General features: G+C 38.9%; 2 protein-coding genes across 2 annotated transcripts; both read left to right on the top strand.

Moving 5' to 3' along the window:
- Positions 1 to 3,532: 3,532 nt before the first annotated feature.
- On the top strand, positions 3,533 to 11,650 carry xpc (xeroderma pigmentosum, complementation group C). The gene is made up of 14 exons (XM_088409132.1): positions 3,533 to 3,826; positions 4,424 to 4,660; positions 5,053 to 5,149; positions 5,675 to 5,759; positions 5,849 to 6,006; positions 6,162 to 6,282; positions 6,378 to 6,467; positions 7,118 to 7,942; positions 8,035 to 8,195; positions 8,791 to 8,872; positions 9,539 to 9,670; positions 9,821 to 9,990; positions 10,760 to 10,853; positions 10,937 to 11,650. Exons 1-14 carry the CDS (start codon positions 3,715 to 3,717, stop codon positions 11,270 to 11,272), a joined length of 2,700 nt encoding a protein of 899 aa, XP_088265258.1. The 5' UTR covers positions 3,533 to 3,714; the 3' UTR covers positions 11,273 to 11,650.
- Positions 11,651 to 12,595: 945 nt separating this feature from the next.
- Positions 12,596 to 25,535, top strand: arih2 (ariadne homolog 2 (Drosophila)). Its single transcript, XM_088408476.1, has 15 exons — positions 12,596 to 12,741; positions 15,767 to 16,288; positions 17,850 to 17,917; positions 18,265 to 18,337; positions 18,539 to 18,680; positions 19,707 to 19,828; positions 20,018 to 20,127; positions 20,234 to 20,351; positions 20,431 to 20,481; positions 20,621 to 20,642; positions 21,719 to 21,870; positions 22,531 to 22,674; positions 22,969 to 23,034; positions 23,449 to 23,574; positions 23,933 to 25,535. Exons 2-15 carry the CDS (start codon positions 16,022 to 16,024, stop codon positions 24,002 to 24,004), a joined length of 1,533 nt encoding a protein of 510 aa, XP_088264602.1. The 5' UTR covers positions 12,596 to 12,741; positions 15,767 to 16,021; the 3' UTR covers positions 24,005 to 25,535.
- The last annotated feature ends 415 nt before the right edge of the window (positions 25,536 to 25,950 follow it).

Below are 25,950 nucleotides of genomic sequence, written 5' to 3'. Positions count from 1 at the left end.
CATCCTCTGCCCGGCCTCACATCACACACACACACACGCACACACACACGCAGTGAGATTGGTTTCCTACACAGGTACGATCCCATCTCTCCTTTAGTCCCCCCCACTCTTTTGTAACCCCCAACCTCTCTCTCTCTCTCTCGCTCTCCCTCTCTCCCTTTCTCTCTCTCTCCCTCTGCGTAAAGGGACGCTCAAACTCCCGCACATATCCACCACCAGTGGCTGAAGCAGCAGCAGCGGCGGCAACAGTGTTTCTTTGGAGTGGACCAGAAAACAGGACAAGCGTTCTTTCAGTGCAGCATCACGATGGAGTGACATGTGGACTCAGACGGACTTGTCAGAACCCTGCCAGAGGATGGACCACCCGGGTTCTCATGCATGGATGCTCATCTGTTTTTTTTTTTCTCCCCATTTTTTGGTGCAACAAACATCACGGAGAAGCCCGTGTGGGTGGTAGTTTTTTTTGTTTGTATTTAATGACAATGTTGTTTGTATGTTTTGAAAACTAGAATTGAAATGTTTTCATTAATTGTCTTTTTTGAGGTTGGTTTGCAGCTATGATAGTCTAGCAGAAGTTTTTCAATAAGCCTGAGATAGCTGGGTAGTACTGGATTTATTTCCAATCCACTTGACATTGAAGTTGACATGAATAAGTTTAACCAATATAAATGCAAAATGACAATTGCCTGACTTGATGCAAAACCATTGAGCAATTGAGAAATGTGTTTGTTTTCCCGAAAAACAAATCTGCCTTAATTTTCATCAAGTTCACCTTCTGGTCGGAACGTTGCCACAAGTAGCAAATGGAGTCATCAAGTCTTTGTTTAAGCATGGTGTTATTTTTTTATTTATTTACTTATTTATTTCTTGATTAAAAACAACCATTTTTGTTTTGTTTGCAACATGTGCTGCTTTCACAATGTGGGAGCCACTGATGTCATTCATGGCAGAATTGGCCCCTCCTACTTGAAAGAAGACTCCTCACTTTGATCAAATGGTGGCACAATGTTATTCTTTTAACTTACATTTAGTATGGTACTAGCGAATTAGGTCACTTTGTTTTTATTTTAGTCTTGAGGGAGAACTATTTTAGAGGTTAACTCTGAAATAGTAGTTATAACGACAACTTGAAATCATGAAAAATTGGAATACGCAATAGTTCTTTTTTTCCAATTAATATTTTGTGACAACTATATCCATACATTTTTGACAGTAAAAAAAAAAAAAGGTAAAATAATTGAGCAACATTGTGCAGTTTGATTGCTATGTATATATGTGTGTAATTGTAGGTTTTCAACACCTCAAGGAAATACATCCTACTTATTAAAATGATAAGTAGGTCGACCTGGTAACAGAAGTGAATGAAATGTATGAGGTACAAAATGGGCATCACATTGTACATACCATTTTCATGAGTATACCTTCTTATTTGTTTTTTTTTTTCATTTTATTCATGTTCCTCTTTTTTTGTATGCATGCGGGCCTATACTTGGCCAGACAATTCTGTCTCCCCAATGCCCAGTGCGCTTTATGGCTTTTTATTCCTATCTGACTCTACTGATGGTTCATATAGGGATGGAAGCCATGCATCGCGCTGGAAGCACACACAACACACCGGAACATACCCATACATGCACAAATCTGTCATTTGTGTGGAGTATGGATTCACGGGTTCAGGAGAAGAGCTGTCACAGAAAGTGAAATATGGATATACTCTCACATTTATGGTGAATTGTGAACCTCTGAAGCACTTCCTCGCTGCAGATCTGCCACCAAACCGGAAACAAAATTGATATTGATCTCAACAAAGAGAACAAGTGGACTCTGATGAATCCGATCAATTTGAACCTGAGAAGCAGAACTCTTTCCAGGGGACTTGTCACCAAGATAACTCAATGAAGATTCATTTGATTACCAATGAGTGCTTACTCTTGGTCGTTGTAGTATGTTTATAAATAGTGGACAAGATAATTTAATTACTCAAATTCAGATGGGATCAGTCCTTTTTTTGTTATCAACTTATTGTTAACTGAAAGTGGAGTTTAAAACTATTACTTACATGAAAATTAGAGCGACTGTTACGTGGTCCGATACACACTAAGTGGAACAATAGACATATAGTATACTTTGACATATATAAAGAAGCACACAATGTCACAGTCCACTGCAGTGCAAAAGCGCTTTACAGAGGGATCTCACCTACAACATTCCACCACTTAATTCATGCAAGAGACTGGCTTCCAACTGTCAAATAGGCGTCAGCCACTAGTTAATGTTGCCTGGGAACATTGTGTGTATGTATGCAGATAGATAGATAGATAGAAAGATATATATATATATATATATATATATATATATATATATATATATATATATATATATATATATATATATATATATATATATATATATATATATATATATATATATATATATATATATATATATATAAATGGAGGGAATTATTAGGAAATAATGTTATCACTGGCAATGTTGACGCAAACTGCTTTGTAATAATATTTCCATGATAGTTCATTTTATCATCCTTGTCATGTTTTTGTTAAAAATATTAAATGAATAAAGAGAATCATTGTCACATGCTGCCAACTGCATGAATGAAATCGTAAAAATCGCTACTGTATTTTTGTTAGATGTTCTCCTTGTATAGTGCATTGGAAAATGTAAATTTTCATTGTAATTATGAAACTAAACAAGTGCAAAAGCAGTGCCGGTTGTGCTTGTTTTTTGGCGCAAACAATAAACTTTTACCACAACGATGTTAAAACTATAATTGCCTTTTCGTTGCAGAGGGCACATGTTCATATAACTTGAAAGTATTAAACACGATCATACAGCATCGTTGGTCGTAATGGACATTTGTGGTCCTGAGAGACAATCCTCTGGCGCTACCCTCTGGAGAAACTGCGCAATTTAACTCAGTTAATACCATCCTTGGTAGTCACGTGAACAACAGAATCTCCGCTTGATGTGTACCTGTATTTTTTTTGTATTTATTTATTTATTTATTTATTTATTTATTTATTATTGAGAGAAAATGCACAGAAAATATATCGGAAGAGAAAATATATGTTTCCCCCCACAACAGAACTAGAGAGGGATTGACGCGTATTTTTATTTTTATTTTTTGACGGAAATTGTGTTCGTTGGTTAGTTGGTTTCTCAGTAAGAAAAAAAAATAGTCCTATCAACATTACGCACTGAGGAATATACCCGTCATGTTTCAGTGAAAGCTGTTTCAAATGTTCCTTCTGTTTTCTTCCAGTCTGTATAACGACGTTTAATAAAACTTTCATTTATAGTCCTGCACAAAAAATAATTAACAATCATCTCCCCTTAATGAACAGTGCAGTAAAAATCGTCCGTGGTCACGCTTTCGCCTGAGCGATGGGAAGTTCATGACATAGCCTGCAACTCTCTTGTTTATACACTAAGCGGCAATATTCACTCTAAAGTAGACGCGTGTCCGCCAAAATGCCGAGAAGAAAAAGAAGTTAACCGGACGTGACGTAACAGCGCGCTTCCTTCATGAATGCTATGTTATCAAAGAGGGTTAGGGATGTTTAGATAACTTTTTTTTTATGACATCCCGAAGGGCGTGGGTCCACGCGGGCAGTTGTGAGACTTGCCTGGTAAAATCATATTTGATTAAAAACAAAAACAGAAAAATAAATATATTAGCGACGGCAACATAGCATGGCAAAGCGCGGTGGATGTAAAAAGGCAGATGTCAATACAAAGAAGCTGAAGCAGGTGCTGAAGGCAAAGGACGGCGGACCAAAAGACAGAGCGAAGAGGAAAGATGCAGGTAAAATAAAAAAAATAAAAATAAACACTGCATTGCTGTATGAGAACGAACAACAGTTTACAGAACTCGTATGGTTTAGTATCTAATGCAATGTGTATAGTAAGTAAAGTTAACATTCTACTAATCGTTCATTCTTACAAAGCTCTTTATCGCTACACATAGCCCTTATTTATGATTGTTTATTTCCTATTCTGACCTCTTGGTTAAATTCTCTCACTACGTCTCGCACTTTTATGTTCTGTCCGGTCCTACTGTCCACTCGTTGCAATTATTCCTCACAGGGTGCAGCACTGCAAGCCCACGAACAATACCTTCTCAACCGCTTGCCCAAATACTGCACAATTATTGTACTGTTTTTACGCTGTCTGCAAACCCTTCTGTCTGACGGTTAAATATCCATCGCAATAGAAATAATAAAAGGGACATACCTACCTAACTCTCCTGTTGCACAATAATACTGTCTGACATAAATAGATATACAGCATACATCAACATTATGCATTACCAAGCATGCAAAACAGAAATGGTTGAGAAAGTACCTAAGCAATGCATTATTACTAAACTGATTGGTCTCAATTATTTCTTGCTGTCTTCAAGGTGATATCAAGGCAAAAGAGGAGGAGATACTTAGGAGAAGGGTCATCCAGAAGCCGCGTTGCTCAGCAGGAATCATCACCAGCAAACACTTTGGGTCACCTGTGAAGATGGAAGACACGTGTAACAACAATAATGATGATGAGGAAAAGATGAGCTCAATCATTCCGATGACAGACAATGTAAAGGAAGAAGAGGAAGAGAGTGATGAAGAGGAGGATGATTGGGAGGAAGTGGAAGGTGAGTTAAGGAAGATAACATATTCTGGTTACTCGCTACAGGTGATGCAGTGGTTAGCACGTTCGCCTCACAGTTCAAGGCCCGAGTTCAATTGCATGTTCTCCGCCAGCCCGTGTGGGTTCTCCCTGGGCACTCCGGCTTCCTCCAATATTCCAAACACATGCAGGGCAGGTGTATTGGACATACTAAATTGTCCTTAGGTGTGATCGTGTGCGTGAATGGTTGTTTGTCTCTGTTTGCTCTGCAAGAAGTTCAGGGTGTCCCCCGCCTACTGCCCGAAGTCAGCTGGGATAGGCACCAGTAAGCTTATGACCCTTGTAAGGATAAGCGGCTCTAGAAAATGGATGAAAGGTTACTTGCTTTTTAATTAACATGTGTTTGTGTTTTGTGAGAACTGGCTGAGCCTCCGGGTCCAGCAAAAACCCCAGAACCAGTCCTGCCCGCTCAGCCTGTAGAGATAGAAATTGAGACCCCAGAAGTCAGGAAAAAGTAAGTGATCATCACTTGGCATCGTTTTAATTAAGTATAATTGTATAATTAAGTTCCAAACTATTTTAAATGTCAGTTAATGAATGTGATGAGGAAATGAAGCCCCGTTAACCACTTTTGATTTGCTTGTAGTGTCTTAGATAGTGCTGATTTAAAAATGCACTGGATCTTTAGATCATGAGCGCCATCTAGAGGGACAAAAAAATATCAAAGTAGTTCATGAGGCTCCATTTGCCCATCACTAGGCAATAATTGTTCTATTGATTATTCTGCGGATTAACCAAATTATCGGGTAAAATTTAGTTTAATTCGAAAGTGTAATCCAATTTTTTTTTCTTAGTGTTTATTTACAAATTGTCAGTGTTTTATTTGGTGTTGTTGAGTGATGTAAAAAAAAATCAGCTAAACAACAACTAAACAAACGAAAGAGATCGATGTACTCTCCAACCTTTTTGAAGCTGATTCAATTACTGGATCTGTCATTGTTTTCAAAGTAAAAGCAAGTCATCATTTGTTATTATCCAGACAGAAGAAAAAGGCAGAGTTTGAGATGTACCTGAAACGGATGATGAACCGTTACAAGAAGGACTTGCTGATTGACACACATAAGGTGAACAGACATGCAAATGCACTTCTGTGGCTAGAATCATTCCACACTCTTTTTTAGCAGTAATGAGATTGTATTTATACTCTTGTCAGGTGCACCTCCTGTGTCTCTTAGCCAGCGGAATGTTCCGCAACCGCCTGTGCAGTGAACCCGACCTGCTGGCTGTCACGCTGTCGATGCTGCCCCCTCATTATAGCTCGGTCGCCAAGGAACGTAGAGACCAGAACTACCTCTCTGGGTTGCTCAAATGGTGTGCACACACTAGCAATCACAACCTTTAGATTATTGCCTGGTTCCTAAGAATACTTGCGTGGATAGGTGTTTGGAATAAACACTTAAGTAATTTCAGCAATTAACCATAAAACCTCTAAAGGCAAATACACCTGCATTTGACATCTTTTGAAGGTTTCAAGCAACTTTCACCCTCAATCCCAGTCTTCCATCTGAAGAGCGTCCAGACCCCCGCACGCTACTGGAGAAACGTCTCGCAAGCCTGTCTGGAAAGAACCATCAGGAGATGACGCATGTCAGTTGTTCCACCTCCGCTCGTGGAACGGAATGACTCGAAATAATGATGATGTTGATGTGGTTACCGTTATTTTCTGTTTGTGTTTGTTGTAGCTGTTTATGCTCGTCTTGAGGTCTCTGCAGCTTTTTTGCCGGTTGGTCCTTTCTCTGCAGCCCATTCCACTCAAACCTCCGCCAGCCAAGGTAACATCACAATTTCAAACGTTATACTGTATATACTGTGGGTACAGGGTGTGGCGGACGAGGTGGAATTTGTAATGGCAAAGCACAACATTTAAAATTTGCGTTATTTGTAAATATAACGATGACATTTGGGGACTTCCTGCAGTCACACAATCTGATGTGACAGAATGCATCCTGCATTTTTTGGGGGAAAATGTTATTGAAGCTTTGGAGTTTATCTCAGCACTTTTCCTTTTAGCTGATACAAACTGAAAATTTTGTAATGACTGTACTTCTTTGCATTCTTGAAAATGTTATGATATCACTCCAACGAGAATATTGAATGTGGTCCCCTTATTAGGTGTTATATAATGTAAAATAAGGTCCCCTTATTAGGTGTTATATAATGTAAAGTTTAGATACTTTAGTGAGTAATACAGTGTTAGTAATCAGGTGATTTTCTGTATTTTGTTATTGTGTTATCGTGCCTGTTAAAGATGTGCATCTGCAGTTAGTTTTTATCCCTGTTGTTTGCCTGACTCTCAAGACTTTTTTTTTTTTTTTTGCACGAAATCTAGCAATGCGACTTTCACGATTTACCCATTGAGATCCGCTGATATAAAGTATTCATTTTCAATACTTCTTGCTATAATACAATAAATTGTCTCCAGGGCAAAGGGGCCACAACGGCAAAGCCAAACCGAAACCAGGAAGCATCAAAGACCAGCTCACCTGAAGAGAAAGTCTCTCCAGGCTGTAAAAGGCCAGCTGGAGGAGGAAAGAATGCCCGAGACAGGGGTGGGAAAAAAGCAAAGATGACATCAGTAAAGGAAGAGGAAGAAGAGAGGGTTGAGAAGATTGTGTCGCCAGGAGGCCCAAAACCAAAGAACTCTAAACGGCGTAGCATTGCGTCAAAGGTCAGCTACAAAGAAGACAGCAACAGTGAGGGTGAGGAGGAACTTAGTGATGAAGAGTTCCAAGTGTCCAGTGAGGAGGATAGTGAAGATTCCGAGACTGGGACCAAATCTGCCAAGATAGTAAAGGGTAAAGAGAGAAGCAAAAGCAAATCTACAAATAACAGAAATAATACAACACAGAAGAAAGGGAGTGTTGCAAAGAAAGATGAGGAGAATCATGAGGATGCAGAAAAGGGACTTGCGGACAGCAAAGCAAAGCAACGGAGCTTGAGAAAGAACAATGAGGTCGGAGCAGACGAATGGTTGGAGGTGTTTGTCGAAAAATCATCATCTTGGGTGTGTGTGGATGTGGAGCATGGAGTAGGGGCACCTCACCTCTGCTCTCAAAATGCAACGCGGCCAATTACGTACGTGGTGGGTGTGGACGAAGACGGCTTTGTGAAAGACCTGGGCCGGAAGTATGACCCCACTTGGATGACGTCCACCAGGAAGAGGCGGGTGGAGGAAGACTGGTGGGAGGAGACGCTGCAGCCATTCCAGAGACGAGAAGATGAGCGGGGCATGAAAGAGGACAAAGAGGTGAGCTATTATTATCAGATCCAAATTAAAAAAAAAAAAACATACTAAAGTTGTTGAACATATGCTAATACTTTGTTTTATTGTCCCCTCAGATGCAGAAGAAGCTGCTGAACAAGCCCTTGCCCATCTCCATCACAGAGTACAAGAACCACCCGCTGTACGCCTTGAAGAGACACCTGCTCAAGTATGAAGCCATCTATCCCGACACGGCTGCCGTACTCGGATACTGCAGAGGAGAGCCAGTGTACTCCAGGTCAGTCAAACACTCATGATACTTTGTGAGGGACCGTCAAGAACATTACTCAGGATGACCTTTCACGCTATTATTGAAAAGCTCTGAAAGGCTTCTGAAATGCTCTAAAAACAGGACAAGATTTCTCCCGCTGCTGAAAGGGAATTCAGCATTTCCCAAAGAAATGATATTCTGTCAAACTCTTGAGTCAGATTAAATGAGAGCATTTTAATAAAAACATGTGAGAGAGAATTCTGAATTATTTGCACAATGAGCCCTCACAGTTTTCCCTAATCCTCATAGATAACCTTCAGAGAGTCAGATCACAGGCTATTTTACTAAATGTGAGTCTGGCAATAATATGAAAGTTTTGACAGGTTTGAGGAAATGTAGATACTCTGCTTCTTTCTGATGTTTTGTATCTTAATTTATTTTTGTTTAAGTTATGTGTGTGAAATGAGCAATATTGATCTCTTGTTTGCAATTTTTTTTTATTGGAATGTGATTTATTAATATAGTCTTTTTGTTATCATTTTAGATAAGCAAGTAATGCAGTGTCCAATTGTTGGGGTGAATATTATTATTACATGTATGTATTTTTTTTCTTTTCTGCTAGAGATTGTGTGCACACTCTACACTCCAAAGACACATGGCTGAAAGAAGCACGGACAGTCAGAATTGGTGAAGTACCCTACAAAGTGAGACCTTGACTGGTATAGACCAGTATTTTTAATTTTGTTATAGTTTAGGTACAGAGTTTAACAAATGTATCGTATCCATTTATTCAATTTAATCCACAGCAGGTCTACACAAATAGCATTGTTTTTTTCTCGTATAATTAATAAACCTTGATGTAGAAATTCTTAAGATGGAAATCTATCTATCTATCTATCTATCTATCTATCTATCTATCTATCTATCTATCTATCTATCTATCTATCTATCTATCTATCTATCTATCTATCTATCTATCTATCTATCTATCTATCTATCTATCTATCTATCTATCTCTATCTGTCTGTCTGTCTGTCTGTCTGTGTATTTATCTATCTGTATGCATGCATACATTTAAAAATAAATGCTTGGATGGATTGAACAGAGATTAAACAAAGTCTGGAAAGGATGAGCACCACACGGAACTAAATTAAGCACTTTTTTGCATGACTTCTCTGAGCATGGTGATTTTAAATTGGCAAAACACAGAGAGGTCAATAAAGTTGAAAGAGTTTGCAAACTACTTTGTGAGACTGTATGTTGTTTAGTGGACGAATAGTACCTAATTTAGTTCCATGTGGTGCTCATCCTTTCCAGACTTTGTTCAATTCACTGAATGATGGTTTAATGTCATTGTGTGCACATTTCAGATGGTGAAGGGCTTCTCTAATCGTTCCCGTAAAGCTCGGATGATGACCGAACAGAAGGATGAAAATGACCTAGCTCTGTTTGGAGAATGGCAGACAGAGGTGTATCAACCTCCCATAGCTGTGAATGGAAAGGTATTCTCCGATCATTTTTTCCTTTTATTGAAATGCAAGTTACCTATCCGGGTTATAAATGTTGAAAATACATTTTAAAGGATCTATTTGATTATTGTTTATTTTATTTACCCAGTGCTGTATCATTTAAAACTTGTTTGTTGCCTTCAGGTGCCCCGCAACGACTATGGCAATGTCTACTTGTTTAAAGCCTGTATGCTGCCGGTGGGCTGTGTCCACCTCAGGCTACCCAACCTGCACCGCGTGGCCAAGAAGTTGGACATGGACGCTGCCCCCGCAGTCACTGGCTTTGATTTCCATGGGGGATATTCCCACGCAGTGTAAACCTTCAAATTTTTTGTTTTTACATTTTTAAAGGGATATTCCGCTTATTAGTACACATTTCGCTGCTTGCGCTTGACCGAAAATGACATCACGGATGCTGGAAGCTCAGGTTCCTACCACAGTTCAGCTTGTGAATGTCAAATGACCAACAGATGAGCCATGAAAGATAATTTAGTTATCAAATTAATTATTTTTTTACTGCTGAAAATTGCTTCATAAGTGCAATACCTATTTAACTCTAGGCAATTCTACTGAAAAGAATGTTGAGTAATTTTCTAAAAAGGCCACAGTGGCTCCTAACCTAAAATTTTAGAAGCATCAGTAGATTTAGAAATACATACTTTAAGTTGACATGCTATTTTGCCGTATTTTCACTGTTACTTATTAAGGGCTGAAGTGCTAAGCAGAATTTTGCCAATAAAAAATGTTCAGGACTACAAAAAAATCTACAGAAAGCAAAAAAATGAAAATTGTAGTGGCACTGCCACATTCTAGGCGGAAAATGCCAACACTTAGCAGCAGTCCAGAGCACGTAACATGAATTATATAAACAGAATATTCTTGTACAATATGCATGAAAACAGCATGCTTTCACAAAAATCATCAGATAAATCAGTTATATCCCAGCTGGAAAGGAACACACTTGACTGGTCGCCAATCAACCCATCATTTGAGCAAGCCACGATATTAGGGCCTTAATAATTATTAGTACAGGAAAATAGTGCAGTTTATTTGCTATTAACCTGATTCCGTTGTATGCTCCAGGACTGATGGCTACATTGTGTGCGAAGAGCACGAGGAGATCCTCAGAGCTGCCTGGGAGGAAGAACAAGAGCTTCAAAAACAGAGGGAGAAAGAAGTGCGTGGGTGTCTCCTTGTGGGAGTGCCAATGAAAGGTTCTTTATTGTTCGGGTCAATGAACCTTTGCTTTTCATTTTGCAGAAACGAGAAAAGAGGGTGATCTCCAACTGGACTCTGCTTGTGAAGGGCCTTCTGATCAGAGAGCGTCTGAAGCAGCGCTACGGCAAGAAGGGCCATTCCGCCGGGGGCCTTGCTGCTCCTACTGATGGAGACAAATGTGATGGACTTTCATCAGATGAGGGGGGTGTCGGGGAGGAGGAACATTCCGGAGCTAAAACTGCATTGGAGACACTGGCTATGTCTTGGCCTCAAAACAGGCAAGCAGAAAAGGAGAAAGGGGGAAGTTTCAGCGGACAAAAGACGAAGCGGGAAAGGAGAGGCAATGAGAAACATTTGTTCCCCTTTGAGAAAGTGTAATGCTGCAACACTGATACTGTCACTTGGTTTCTGTTCACTCCTTGTTACTCTATACACACTGTGTATGTATACGGTTCAGTTGTGTGGTTTTATGGATTGGTAAATAAAAGCAAATTAATAAAACATTTTTCTTGGAATGTTTTGACTGAATGGAAACAAAGTTTTTGTAATCGTATTTTTGACATAACCACACAACTTCAATTCGTCTGTACAAAAAAGGACACACGCAGCCTCCAATCTTTTTCTCTGTTGTTTCTATAGTGCATGTTTTTTGTTTGTTTTTTACAACGCCGGTGGCACTTGCATTTACATTCTTTTATGATAATAATTTACATAATTATTGGAAAGCAACAAAAATAAATTCTGTTGAAATTAGAAGTCTGTGTGGTCATAACTGCCCAGCGCAAAACATTCCAAGAGCTGAGGTTTAAGGGACAATGTGTAAGATAATAATAATTTTTCATTAAAAATGAATAAATTAAATGACTACAAATTTCAAAAACTTACACGTCACTGTGTTTGTATGTTTTAAATACAATCGTGGGTCTAGTTATCGTTAAATTATATTACGTAGGGGATGGAATTTCTCTGGAGGCTGCCATGTTTGTTATAGGTACGGACAATGGTAAATGCAGCGCCTCCTGCTGTCCGTAATGAAAAACTGTCAAATCTTTCACAGCGCTCAGCCAGTTGCAATTTTCAGCCTGATTTCTTCACCAGTCACAACCCTCAGCAGATCAAAGCTTGTTTGGGGATTACGCAATGATATTTTCCGTTTATAAAGAATTAAAAAAAAAAAAAAACATGTCTTTTATTACTAATGCGCGGAAGGAACACTGCAGGTTACAGTAACCTAATTAATGACGTAGTCAACTAAATTGCCAAAAAATTCTCCAGGCCAAGACAAAAACGTTCTTGAAAAAAAAAACGTTGTTTTTCTAAGAATATAATAATAGAAATTATGTTAACGTAAGATTCACAACATAAGGTGGTCAGGTGGCGTTTACGTTGGACATAAGGTTTTATTTTTTTTAAAAGACGTTTATTTATGGGCCATCATATTTGCCAGTCGACCTACATTTTCATATTGTGTCGTTTTTGGAAAAAAGTTGGCTCAGGGCTAAGTTATTTGATTACAAATGTAGCATTACACAGCACTAGTATTTTACAATTTCACTCTTTACTACACACCTCCAGATGTAGATTGAATTTAAATTTGTTTTACACCCTTTTTCAAAACGAAAACAAAAACAGTTATTTATGTAGTTACACTTCTGTCAAGTGTGTCCAGTCAAGGGTACGTTTCACTCCCCATTTGTACCTCGATAGGGAAGTTAAAAATCCCGACTCCCTTTATGAACATGGAACGCATCATATCGTCCGCCTACCAGCTAACGCACGTAGCGGCTTTGTAGTATAAAACAGACTTTTGTATGTCATCGTGAGCCGAACTGGCGCCGCACTAAGAGGTAATTATGTCTTGACTCACTATAGAACCCATCGATACGTTTGTCGTTCATTGTGTTCGTTTGTTCTCGAGTTACTGGCGGCCTTGTTTACATCTCAATCCACTGGTTTGGGTGGGCTAGAGGCGTATCATAACGATATCACATGCTAACAGGGAGCTAGCAAGTGCGTTAATATCAATGCCGTGAACTCGTATAAAATTGACCTGTCTTGACTTTTGGTCGTTTTATTTCGAAAGGCTTTTTGAAACCTTGTGAGCTTTTGCTTTGTATCGTTGTATGACTCCCATGTAAATGTTTCGAAGCTAATCCAGCTAAGTTAAATTGCCTAGCCGAGAACTGAGCTGGACCTGTGTGGCACATTTGCTAAACAATGGAAGTAAATAAATGACGACGTTCTGTAGAATCGAAGCATGAAATATTTGTTTCACCTCGTCCAGAATATTACAGCCCCTTCCCCCCCATCTACCACATTATGAAACTGTGCTGAGTCGCTGTGATACATTAGCTTAGCAAGATGTGTGTCACCTAGTTTAAAGAGCCTATTTTTAGCTTGGACTAGAAGCGTTTGGCAGGCACCAGAAACACCTAACAGGTTCTTCATGGCGTTTCTCTACCCGTTCCAGGTAGATGTTAATTTTTGAGTAATACTTACGGGCAAGTCACCTTTAAATTTTGAAAATAGATTTTTGCACTTAATTTTGGAGCATAGAGATAACAAAGTGGCTACTTTCCAATGTCACAGGGTCATTCATGGTAATGCATGGCCACTTGTGAGAATTTTCCAAAAATCTGCGATTTTTAATTGGTAGGTTAGGGTCTAAAAGGTAAAAGAGTCAGGGGTCACTGATAGGCAATAAAAAATTGCAGGGTCTTCCGTTTATGACAGGACTGAGTCAATATGCAGTACACAGTGAGATTACAGATGGTTTAACACGTTCTCATGCTGTACAATAAGGCACACTTTATGGCAAAAAATCCCATCGGCATTGTTTGTTGTGTTTCTGTCAGATAATGCACCACTTCTACTTGAAAATGGAGCAACTCCACCTGTTTGTTTTTATTGAAATACAACTATAAATGAAGAGGAAAAAAGCCAATTCCTATTATTCCACACAACTCCAAAAAATAGACCGAATAAGACTTTTTTGTTGTTGTCGTCACATCACTTTTTTTTTTTTTAATTTATGAAATGCCACCGTTTACGCTGAAGTCTTATTGGCAAACAGAGAAACCGTTTACACAAGAGGCACCGTTTTGTCAGTTATTGGGAATTTGTTCAAGTTTGCAGTATCAGACAATGAGCAACAAACAGCCTGCCCTCAAGTGTATTAAAGTCTATTGAAACGTACCCAAGAATGATGATGACAAACAGCCGGTAGGCAATCACAAATTAGATTGTGCTGAACATTGTCAAAGACATGCTGCCATCTTACAACAGTAGTCATTTAGCCACAGACCACTTCAATGGCGGTTGCAGCTGTTATGATAAAATATATGCAATCTGTAATCTAGTGTATCCAAATTCATTACACACTTCATTGAGGTTTATTACCATCAAGTCTCGGGGTATTGATTTTACCCTACCACTTCCGGTTTTGTCACTTCAGAGTAAGGCCATTTGGAAATTCACTCAACAATAAAACATCTTAAAATTCACTTGTCACTGCTAAATTTAAAAAGAAAAGGCTGGAAATACCAACGTGCCACATTTGAAACTGTTGTAACACAAGTATCAAGTTACACAGTTTATACAATGAATCAAGCCCTGTGTTCATGTAATCAATCTGTGCGCAACGGCCCTCTGTTTTCTACTTTAATCGGTTGTGTTACTATTACATAATCCGTTTCTGGCTATTATTTGGGCTTTTGAAAAAAAACAGCAAAAGAAATAATCATTTACGGGGTCAATCTGTCATAATATAAAGTGTAAACAATTTGAGTGCATCCAAAATCATGCATGTTAACTGTCTGCACTATTAAAAGGTGCTTGGCACATTTCTTTTGATAATATCAATTTTCATACTGTAAAAACGTTGCCTACTTTACTATTGTACATCAATAACAATACAGCACAACCAGGCACACAGGTAAAGGCAAACACATGCACAGTTAATGCTTTGATACTAGTTGTGAGTTTGCCCTTTCAACAAGTTTTGTGCAACCTCAAGGCATACTAGGCTAAATATTTTAAACCTCTCCGAGTGATTTGGTCCCACGATCCACACTACTGAAACTTATTCACAGTTGTTGTTTGTTAGCACTTATACAGCCTGGACTGGTCGGGACTTGGCAGCCACCTGCATGTCACAAATATAGAGTGACATACAGTCAAACCGATATTAACACTGTCACTCAGTCAGGCGAGTAAGTTTTCAACTGCTGTCATGGCAACATCTCAAATGCACAGCATTTGTGATGCAGTTTTTGTATTAGATGTCATAGAGCCATAAGCCTAACCCTGTTGCAAATGTAGGGTTACCAATCGGTATATTTCTTAAGACAGTTCAGCTAGACTAATTGGTTTTCTAACCATTTTGGCTGTGGGTGTCCACAAGTGTGAGTCTTCTTATGTCACCCTTGAAAGCTTAAGCATGTTTCAACTAATCCTCTCAAGTCCAGATAGTAAGGCTCAACAGATGTCCTAAGCTCAACACAACATTATTAAGATAATAACAGTAGAAAGTTGTAATTAGGATTGCTATGGTTACACTTGCTCTGGGCATCTTCGTGACAGAATTAGTTTTAAAATTTAACCAATTTTTATGTATTTTTTTCCTTCAAGATTGCACTCATGGTTTAATGTCGTAGTGGAAATTAAATTATTTTACTGTACATTGCAGTGGGCTTTATCTTTAACGAATAAAACTATGGAAAAGCTGCAAATAGGTTAGCTTTTCTGCAACAGGCTGAGAATAGGTTCCCCTGAATGAACGAATGTGTATAGATGGGGCTCACCTGTACTTTATTGTCTTTTCCACATCACATATCTGTCATTGATTTCCCGTTTGACATGCTTGCTCCCCAGTCTCTTTCGTTTTCCCGGATCACCCTCAAACCGGCCTTCCAAATGAGTGACGGGGAGTGTGACTTCTTCTGTTTCTTTCGCTGCTGCTGAGCACGCCCTCCACGCGGCTCAGACACGCTGGACTGCAGGCTGTCTCTGGACAGCGACACACGCTCACGAACTCCGAGGACGGAGAGAGACCATTCTATAGAACCACACAGATCCGACAGGTAGGCGTGCAGTCTACCTGTCCGGGTGGTTGATTCCGTCGACTGGATGTCTGTTGACATGAACAGCCAGGCCTCTGACAGCAATGAGGAAGACTTTGGGGTAAACTCTGAAGAAGAGGAGGATGATGATGATGGAGGGGATGAGGAAGATCAAGGGGATATTGAAACCTACTATGACGGTGTGGCCAGCGACGTTGAGCAACAGGGCGCTGACTCCTTCGACCCAGAGGAGTATCAGTTCACTTGTCTGACGTACAAGGAGAGCCAAAGGGTTCTCAACGAGGAGGTGAACCTTGTGGCAGCTGCACTGAAGGTGGGTCTGTTTTACTCTGCATCTGGTTTACTCCTGCTTTTACACAAATGTTACATGTTATTATCAATTTGAATTCCTAGTCCATTGCTTAATCAGAGTACAAAAGGGGATCGCTTCCCACTTTACAGTCAGCTTTTCAAAACTTAAAAAACGCCCTATTGAGATCACGTCTGACTGGATGGACTGGTGGTCTATATTTCATTTAATCCGTGTGAGTCAGGACCAACTAATGAAGAGTCGTACCAAATGAACCATAACCATTAGTCAACATTGAATATATGATATGTTTTTTGCAGTCAGTGTTAGTGTGCCTCGTAAACTAAAAGTTAGTAAATTTGTCATTTGAGTCACCGCTACAATGCTAGGCATTCTATAGGCCTATAGGGAATTTGCACTAACAAGGTATCCGAAGATAAGTCCCAGGATCTTTGTCGTATTTGTGTTTTTCTTGACATTTTGACTTGTTTATTGCAGTCATACTGATTGTGTGCCTCACGAGCTGCATACAAGCTCATTGAGCTTTAATTGGTGGCTTGAGTGGCAATTTAGAACCCTATGAAAACAGTTAATATTTTTAATATTTTATACCAGACATGCAAATACATTCATTAAAAGTGTCCGTTTGTCTTAATGTTGTTTTCAAAAAGTGGGTAACTGTCAAACATGGCAACACAGAGTGCTCCCCCTCTGTGTTCCATCTTATCTGTGTTAGCAGTGCACACCACAGTGTGATCTTGCTGTGACTGGGAGCTTGCGTCATTCGATAACGTCTTATACACTGGACACAAAACGTATCCGTTTATTTTCTCATTGATAAACGACCAAAACCTGATAGGAAGATACACAGTCTTGAAAGTTACAGTGACAGCAACGAGTCTTGAAGGAGCAACAAAACCAAATGAACTTGAAATGTCTGAGGTGTAGTCACTAGCGTGTCTTCCCCCTTGACTTTGCTCTGCTATTGTGGCTCCTGCGTAGAAAAAAAAAATGGTGAGGATCACTGCGTGATTGTAATACCCACAGTAGTGCTGGCAGCTAACAGCTATCTGGGGAGTACTCCAATATATTTGTTCTGAAACGTTTTAGCCTCCTAATGCGTCACACTACTTTCATGTTTTAATAAGACATTCAAGTAGGTCATTTTCAGGCTTCCTCTGTCGTCCATGCGTGCACTAAGTCGAATTGTGTAGTTTGTTTATCTAGTACGGATTCTGACTAAGTAATTATATAGGGCAGATAGTGATTCACGCTGTTCGGAAAAGGCAACGCAATCCTCTACCTATGTTGTGGATTAACATGTTTACTGGATGCACATATAGAATTTAGTACCCGGTCTTTTTTTAAATCAACACAGTGCTTCTGATGTATTAGAAGCATCTCAACTGTCAATGCGTACCAGAGGCAAATGTCAACAATGTATTATTTTTATCGGATGTCTGTTACTAGTTTGGCCTGTAATACAAGGTGATTTCATCATGTGACATCTCTAGCTTCCTGCCTAACCTCTTGTTTAGAAAAATGAGCTTCATTTCTCTCTCTTGCGTTCTCTTTCTCTGTTCAGGTTTTACCAGCCGTTGCAAAGCTGATCCTTGTGCATTTTCACTGGCACGTTTCACAAATACTGGACAGGTATACCCCTCCCCGGGTTGTTGTTTTAGATTCAATATTTCCCTTTCAGTGTGAAAAATACTTGAACAGCTAGAAAGTTAGTTAATTATGACATTTCACTTCCTATCAAATTATTTGAGGACTTTGAAAGACTGAAATCGGAACCAATGAAGACAAAAATGATTCCCCGTTTTTGCTTTTAAATCATCCTAGGAACCACTGCTAAAAAGTCCTGTAACATTTTGAAAGTGCTTGGATCTGACCTTAGGAAGATCGCTAGAGCTCTTTATTCATATTAATCTGTCTATGTTTTTCTTCACCACAAATGTTAACTTTTCAGTCTCTGTTTTTCTCCTTGTTGTGTGCAGAAATAAGTCTAGTTCGTCTCTGGTGTTGTCAGATGCGCTGGTTCAGCCTAGCAGTACCTGCAGGACAGTCATTGTGAGTAACAAATGGACTAGATACAATTGGAGATTTTTTTTTAATGCTGCTGGATGTCAGTTTAAGATAAAAAAAATTCCTTCTGCATTTCAAAGCAGATCTTTTCAATGTGGGTTTCCATTGTTCAGGATTTTGATATCTGTAAATGAATTCACTTTTGGACACCTTTAATTGAACTTAATCTGCATTTGTGTGTTTTAGGCCACTCAGTCCCCACAATGTGGTGTGTGTCTCCAAGTCGTACGGAGAGACTCCCTGCTGGCACTGCCCTGCCAGCACTCATTCTGCAAAACATGCTGGGAGCAGCACTGCACTGTACTGGTCAAAGACGGTATAGGAGTGGGTAGGTCAATATCTTTTACATACACTTGTAGCTGTTTTCAAAAACAAAATCTTATTTAACAAATACGCTGTTCGCAGAAGTCTTGTTTTCCCTGCTAGCCAGAGCTACTTCATATTTGCTCGGACAAGATTTTAGGCCTTCGTGATGAAGTTTTATGAGTTTTTGCGAAGCGTTATTTCCATAGCAACACACTATTTACAGATTTTCCTAAAATTGTAGATGTTTTATCACAAGATTACAAATGAAAGCTTTTTCATTGGTCAGTTGCTTTTGCTGTGGCGATACGCTGTTTGCCAAGAATGAACACTGATTTTGATGGTCTCAACATTTATGAAATCGTATAAATGTTTGCACACATCAGACTTTATAAAATATCTATATTTTTATAGACTTTTTTGTGATTTTTATTTTTGTGTCTCATTATCTAGACTAATGTATGAGATGTCATATACTTCATTAAAAAAAGAAATCTAATTATTCCATTAACCCACATCCCAATACTTCAGCATGGCCAAAGTTATGAAGGTGCTTTATAGCTGCCCTAGTATTTATGTTTCTTTAATACATCTTCCAGTGTACAATGTGTATATGGGATAGTGTATTTCAACTACCGTATATAAAGTATTTAGGTGTATCGAATGTAGTTTCTTATAATAGAAGACCTTGGTTAATAGTGCCTTTGCCACTTGCCAGTTAATGTTTGCGTGTCTGGGCATGCAGCCAGATCAGATAAAATACTTTTTTTTTTTCAATGCACCACGTGTGAGAAGAATGTTTTCATTATGTGCCATTTGCATGCTCATTTTTGGATGTGAGTGTCTGGGCATGTGTATAAATGGCGATTAAGATATAACAGCAACTAGAAACTTTTTTTCTTTCTCCATTAAGGAACTAAGGGCTTTTTTTGTTCTGCCTAATGCAACAGATTCTGTCTATGATTCAGGCGCAATTGATCACATGTATTTTGAGTAATAATGTAAAAATTACTTTTTTTTTTTTTGGGCCTTTGCGCTTGTCTCTTTTCAGGCATCTCGTGCATGGCTCAGGATTGTTCCCTGCAAATGCCAGAAGATTTTGTCCTGCCTCTGCTGCCAGGAGAGGAGCTGAAGGACAAGTACAGACGCTACCTCTTCAGAGACTATGTCGAGGTGTGTGTTTGCCTGACCTTCTCTCATCCACAATTGATTTTGAAAAGATTAATTTTAAACCGCATGATCTTTATTTAAAAATCCACTTTGGCCAAGTTTTGAGCCACCAAGATGGGAATTAATTTGATGTCCCAATTGTTCAGGGATTTGATTGTATGTTCTACATGATCGTCATTTGTCTGGCAACAGAGTCACTTCCAACTGCAACTATGTCCGGGTGCCGACTGTCCCATCGTCATTAAAGTGCAGGAGCCACGGGCGCGCAGGGTGCAGTGCAGTCGCTGCAGTGAGGTCTTCTGGTAGGTCCACGGCACATACACATTTAAAATATGAATGCCCCAAGTACTTATACATTTAAAAACTTAATTGCTGAATCTCTCCTCTTTTGTCCCATGTCACTCTTAGTTTCAAATGCCGTCAGATGTATCATGCACCCACAGACTGCGCAACTATCCGGAAATGGCTCACAAAATGTGCCGATGACTCAGAGACAGCCAACTATATTAGTGCACACACTAAAGATGTATGAGCCTCCACGTGATTTCTATCTCATAACTTTCAAAAATGCTTGAACTATTAAACAACTGTGTGTCACATTCCAGTGTCCTAAGTGCAATATCTGCATCGAGAAGAATGGAGGATGCAATCACATGGTAAGTCACAGCCAAATGGGAAGCGCTCGTTTATTTGTGTCCACAACACTGATTTTATACCAAATCACTTCTCTTTGCATCTGTACTGTTTGTTTGCTTAAGTGAACATTATTAATTTTATAATGTTTGTTTATTCCAGCAATGCTCCAAGTGCAAACACGGTAAGTGTTTGCCCTCTCTAGTTCAATTCGGTACATAGAATGTCATGTTCAGGCATTATGCTATACAAAACTGAAATATTTCTGAAAGAATTTTAACTGCGGGGAAAAAAAGTGCTGTACATGTTTCTATTTTCACTGCACCACAGTCAGTCATACTGCCGTGATTGTGTATGCCCAGTGGTTTATATGATGAAGCATGAATGTACTGGTAATTTGACGTAACTGTTTCAAATATATGAGAAGTCATCACATGAGAAAAGAATGCTGTTATACTGGAATTTAAATAACACCAGTATCTTTTAAGAGCTACATTTAGACTAAATTCATGTGGCATAGTTTTTTTGTTTTTGTTTTTTTTGCGCTCACCAGTGGCACAATTTCCTATGTGTGTCATGGCAGCATAGAGATGGAAAAAAAATTAATGGAAGCATGTATTTTGATGTTTCCTCGGATGAGAATCAGTTGTTTCCTCATGTTGATGAAAATCTGATATAGTATGCCAATATGAGTGCATTGTAAATAATTTGGGTATACTGTGACATTGTGAGCATGATGTCAATAAAGTACTGTACATTGATTGGTGACATACACAACCACGCCTGCCCAAAACTCACATAGAAATGAACTCTCAATCCAAACTAATAAATTGTGAACATTGTAAATCTACAAGCAAAATAAGTGCCGCCAGCAGTCGGATGAATAATACCAAGGTCATCCTGACATGGATCTGATAGGGCCAACTAAACTCTTTAACAATTTAAAATTTGTATTGTCTTCGAATCGTTTCCTTCCGTGTTGTTGCTGCCTTTTGTAAACATTTGAAATGTTCCTTTGAGCATAATACAGTCAAGCACGTACGTTTTCCTTTGAAATGTACAGAAAAAAAATATATATAAACACTTCAAATTAAGCACTTTACCATCTTTGTCATCTTAAAATTGAAAGACGGAATATAGCTTCTTTTGAAAATGAACTATATTCTCCGACCATTAAGACGTGTGCTCACAACTAGCGTAAACATTTTACCCGAACACTTTGAATTTAAAAAGGCTCATAATCGAAGTTTGCTTTTTCAGACTTTTGCTGGATGTGTCTCGGTGACTGGAAGACTCATGGCAGTGAATACTACGAGTGCAGTCGCTACAAAGAAAACCCCGATATAGTCAACCAGAGCCAGCAGGCTCAGGCCAGAGAGGCTCTCAAGAAATATCTCTTCTACTTTGAGAGGGTGAGCACGTTTGAGCAGGGAAGAAAGCAGTGAGCGAGTGTGTGAGCAAGTGAATGTAAAAACAAATGTATATTTTTTTTCTCTAATTACTAATACATATTTAACATACTTGTATATACATATGCAACCACTTATATATATATATATATATATATATATATATATATATATATATATATATATATCATTAAAGTAATGACATAACAATTTTGCATTCAATTGAGTTATAAAGTGTAGTTTGTCATTATAATATGGCTCCAAGGGTGCAAAAATGGCTATTGCAGCCAGTACTAGTGTCGTCTGCCATTTGTGTGTGCAGTACTTTGAAAGAAAGCCTGGTATGACCCGATCGCAATACTACATTCGCAGAAAACTAGGAATGGTTGCGTTTTAGTTCTAAGAGCACATTTTTCTGAGAGAATGTAGTGCAGAATATCGTTCAATAGTAAAGATGACACTTCTTGACATATTCGATGTATATTACATATTTCAGAATTTAGAAACCATAATTGATTAAATCCCTTACTAGGTGCAACAACCATGATTGCATTTTGTTGATTTGGCTACGTACCAATGTTTAAGACCAGAAAAAATTCTGTAGATGTCAAGTGAGATTTATTGTGGACTATACAAATGGCTTTGATTTGTTTCCTGCACCAGTGGGAGAACCATAACAAGTCACTGCAGTTGGAAGCTCAGACATACCAGAGGATCCAGGAGAAGATCCAGGAGAGAGTGATGAACAACCTGGGGACCTGGATTGACTGGCAGTATCTTCACAACGCTGCAAAGCTTCTCGCTAAGGTATTGTGTCCTTGTTTAGAGTGTTTTTTTTTGTTTTTTGTGAGGCACACTAATACCAAAGTAATACCTTCAAATTATTTGGATGCTACACTTGTCTCCTAATAAGGATTATAACATCTTATGGGAAGACTGCCGTCTTGTATTTTGTTTTTAATGGAACAGCCAGAATTAGTGCTAGCATTACTGTTCAAAGTTGATTCCAGTGCTTGTACAAACAAGCATTTTTTTCATGTCCAATTTCTGTCCAAATATCCATTTTCACTGACTTTTCTTCTCTGTTGTCTTTGCTTTCAGTGTCGCTACACATTGCAGTATACGTATCCCTATGCCTATTACATGTCTGGCCCACGCAAAAAATTGGTGAGAAAGTGTTCTCTTGTTGCCTGATCCACGAACTTCATTGTCATTTGCCCAAAAAACATACCAAAAAAAAAAGTTGCTATCTGTGGTCTCGATCACATTTTTTGTGACTTTTTTTAGTCATGTGGTGTGTATGGTAGGCCAGTGTTACAATTTGAAAAAGAAAAGGGGATAGAAAATGAAACGAGGGACAACAAAGAGCAACAGTAAAGGACATCATCATCAGCGACAATGTGGTTGCATAGATGAGATTTTTTTTTTTCCCCCAAAGTTTTGAACCCTGTGGCTTTTAATGTGCTATGGTTTATTTATGAAATTTGTTTTTTTCCCTACGGTTTGTTTAGATAGTGGGCAAATGGGAAGAAGAGGTACAAAAGGGCAAGCTTGTGTTAATGTGGTTATCCTTTTCTGCAGTTTGAGTACCAGCAGGCTCAGCTGGAGGCAGAGATCGAGAACCTGTCATGGAAAGTGGAGCGGGTGGACAGCTACGAGAGGGCAGTGGTGGGAGGCGAGGTGGATCTCAGTGCCAGCGACAGAGGGGTGAGACGTGATTATTACAGTAATAGGAACCGGGCTCAATTGTGTTACGTAAGGCCACAAGTGTCGCATGCATGTCATATTCTAACAAAGAAAGCAGTAGCAGTATGACAGTACTGTATTCTGTGTTAGCGTTTGCAGTTTTGTTATTATTCGAGAGTTAGTTAATGGTATTTGTGTACCGTATATAAATAATTTTCAGACTTGTTGTAATGATGTCAAACATTGGTGAATTTGTGAAAAAATAATTGATAGGGGTGTTGCTGTAATATACGGTGGTATTCCGTTTTGGGCAATATGTTGAGTTGCGGAAATCCAAAGTCGACAAAAGTTTACAAATTGTTTTTGTCAATGTGACCAGGAGCTGGAGAATCAGATGCACATTGCTGAGCAGAGGCGACGCACGCTGCTGAAAGATTTCCATGACACCTGAAGCGCCATTTAGACTGACCAGCACCAGCATCTCTTTCCTTCTTTTCCTCTCTTTCCTTCCTTTCCTACCTAGCTTCCTTCCTTCCTTTTCCCTTATGTTCCCTCACCCCACTATTGCTTAATTCAGTGACCAGGCGTTCACTTGCTTTCTTCCCCCTTCCGTCCCTTCCTCTTTTTATCTCACTCCTGAAATGCTGCAGGGTCACGGAATGGCACGATTGTATTTCCCCCTCCTCCTCATGTTCTTTCACCATGTTTTGGCTTTAACATCACCTGAATTAAATCTCTTGATCAGAGCACACCTTATGATCAAATGTGTGTTTCAAATATCTCTTCTCACTGTCCGATGTCATACTGGTGACATTAAGAAAAAGAGAAATTATAAAAGGTCAAAGCAGTTCCTAGTTTTCTCTACAAAGATTATGCTATTAATGCTAAGACCATAAAGCCTATGGACACTTTGCGGCCGTTGTATTGCTCACCTTTACATATTACGTGAATTTGTGTTTTCATTTAGTTAGCTAATTTAATTTATAAGTGCAGTCGTCAAAGGTATCTGCACCCTTCTTTAATGACTTGGACAAAATGCAGCATTTCTATGTGCATGATGAGTGTTTACATACGTACACAGCATACTGATACACTTTCCACGGGAGTTTTTTTTTTTTTCTTTGACCACATCTGCCAGTAAAATGCTGCTAGTTCTATGACCTCAGAAAGACTAGTTTGCTCTTAATGTGACTTAAAACAGGATGGGCAACATCCAGACGATGGTGTGCCGCTTGAGAACATTTGATCTGGCCTGCTTTGAAATTGTGCAAACAAAATAGGATCTCAGACGCGGTGTCATAAAACACCCCCAAAAATGAAATTCACAAATTTTCAAAATAAATGTTCTTTTTCAAAATGTTATAAATCCATTTTAAGACTCCTCTGAAAAAATGGCTTGAGTTAACAATCCACAGACCAGCAATTTACAAATTGCTCAGTCTGAACATGAAAAAAAAAAAAAGAAAAACAGTATAGAGTCTGTCCACTAAAGAATGGCATAGCAGAAGATTTCCTTCCTGATAGTGTTTCTCATTTTGGGGAAATAACTTTTCACTATATCGCACACACTTGTCATTTATTGTATATTTTTCCCTAAATCTACAATCGGTTCTCACAGGACATTAACGTTTCACTAAAAGGAATCAGGGTCCCCACCTGTTTGAAAGTTCGATGTTGGCCAAAGCGAATAAATTCTGGCCTTCGTGCTATTAACTGATCTTAGCCATACAACGACATTACAACCGCCTGACATTAGACGGACATGATGCATTCTGTTCTTCTCCCCTCATTTTGGGCCTTTGTTTTCCTCCTCGCTTCCTTGTTCATATTGTTCACATTTCTTCTGGGGGAAAATGGCTGTTGATGTAAAGTTAAAGAAAAAAAAAAGAATAAAGAAAAAGCTACCAAAAAAGTGCTGTAATTTTTCAACAGTTGTACATTAATACAGAAAATAGACTTGCTCAGAGTTTTTAAAACTGAAACCTTGTCTTGTGTGTTCTTTGCAATGTTGTATCACATGCACAGTTCAAATAACTGAAAGTGTCAGAGCCCCGTGTCACCTCTGACTTTTTTCCCACACTTGGCACTTCATAACACAGAGGGCCAAAATGACACCACAGCCAAATGTTTTATTTACTGCTCTGCCAAGACGGAATTAACTGCCCGGTCGGGTTTTATTGTTGTGACCCACTTTCATCCTACAATACAGAAAAGCGTGAATTAATGGTTGTTTAGTTCAAAGGGAATCCCTCTCTCTTATACAAAATTTTAAATACAACATACACCCGGAGGCAAGCAAAGTATAAACTTCAGAACCCGGTCAACTGACTATTTTTACCAGAGACTTCAAATTTTTGCTTGTAGTTCTTATTTTCTACTACACGTGATTACTTTAAA

The sequence above is a fragment of the Hippichthys cyanospilos genome, chromosome 2 (genome assembly GCF_059441005.1).
Source record: "Hippichthys cyanospilos isolate Australia breed blue-spotted pipefish chromosome 2, RoL_Hcya_1.0, whole genome shotgun sequence".
NCBI lineage: Eukaryota > Metazoa > Chordata > Actinopteri > Syngnathiformes > Syngnathidae > Hippichthys > Hippichthys cyanospilos.
The sequence above is the reverse complement of the archived record's forward strand: the minus strand, read 5'-3'. Positions and strand labels throughout refer to the sequence as shown.

Excerpts from the sequence above, each read along its gene's own strand:
- xpc (XM_088409132.1), top strand. The coding sequence starts at position 3,715 with ATGGCAAAGCGCGGTGGATGTAAAAAGGCAGATGTCAATACAAAGAAG. Across the intron at positions 7,943-8,034 it reads GCATGAAAGAGGACAAAGAG|ATGCAGAAGAAGCTGCTGAA; the intron begins GTGAGCTATTAT and ends TTGTCCCCTCAG. Across the intron at positions 10,854-10,936 it reads AAAAACAGAGGGAGAAAGAA|AAACGAGAAAAGAGGGTGAT; the intron begins GTGCGTGGGTGT and ends TTCATTTTGCAG.
- arih2 (XM_088408476.1), top strand. The coding sequence starts at position 16,022 with ATGTCTGTTGACATGAACAGCCAGGCCTCTGACAGCAATGAGGAAGAC. Across the intron at positions 19,829-20,017 it reads TCTTCAGAGACTATGTCGAG|AGTCACTTCCAACTGCAACT; the intron begins GTGTGTGTTTGC and ends GTCTGGCAACAG. Across the intron at positions 20,643-21,718 it reads ATGCTCCAAGTGCAAACACG|ACTTTTGCTGGATGTGTCTC; the intron begins GTAAGTGTTTGC and ends TTGCTTTTTCAG.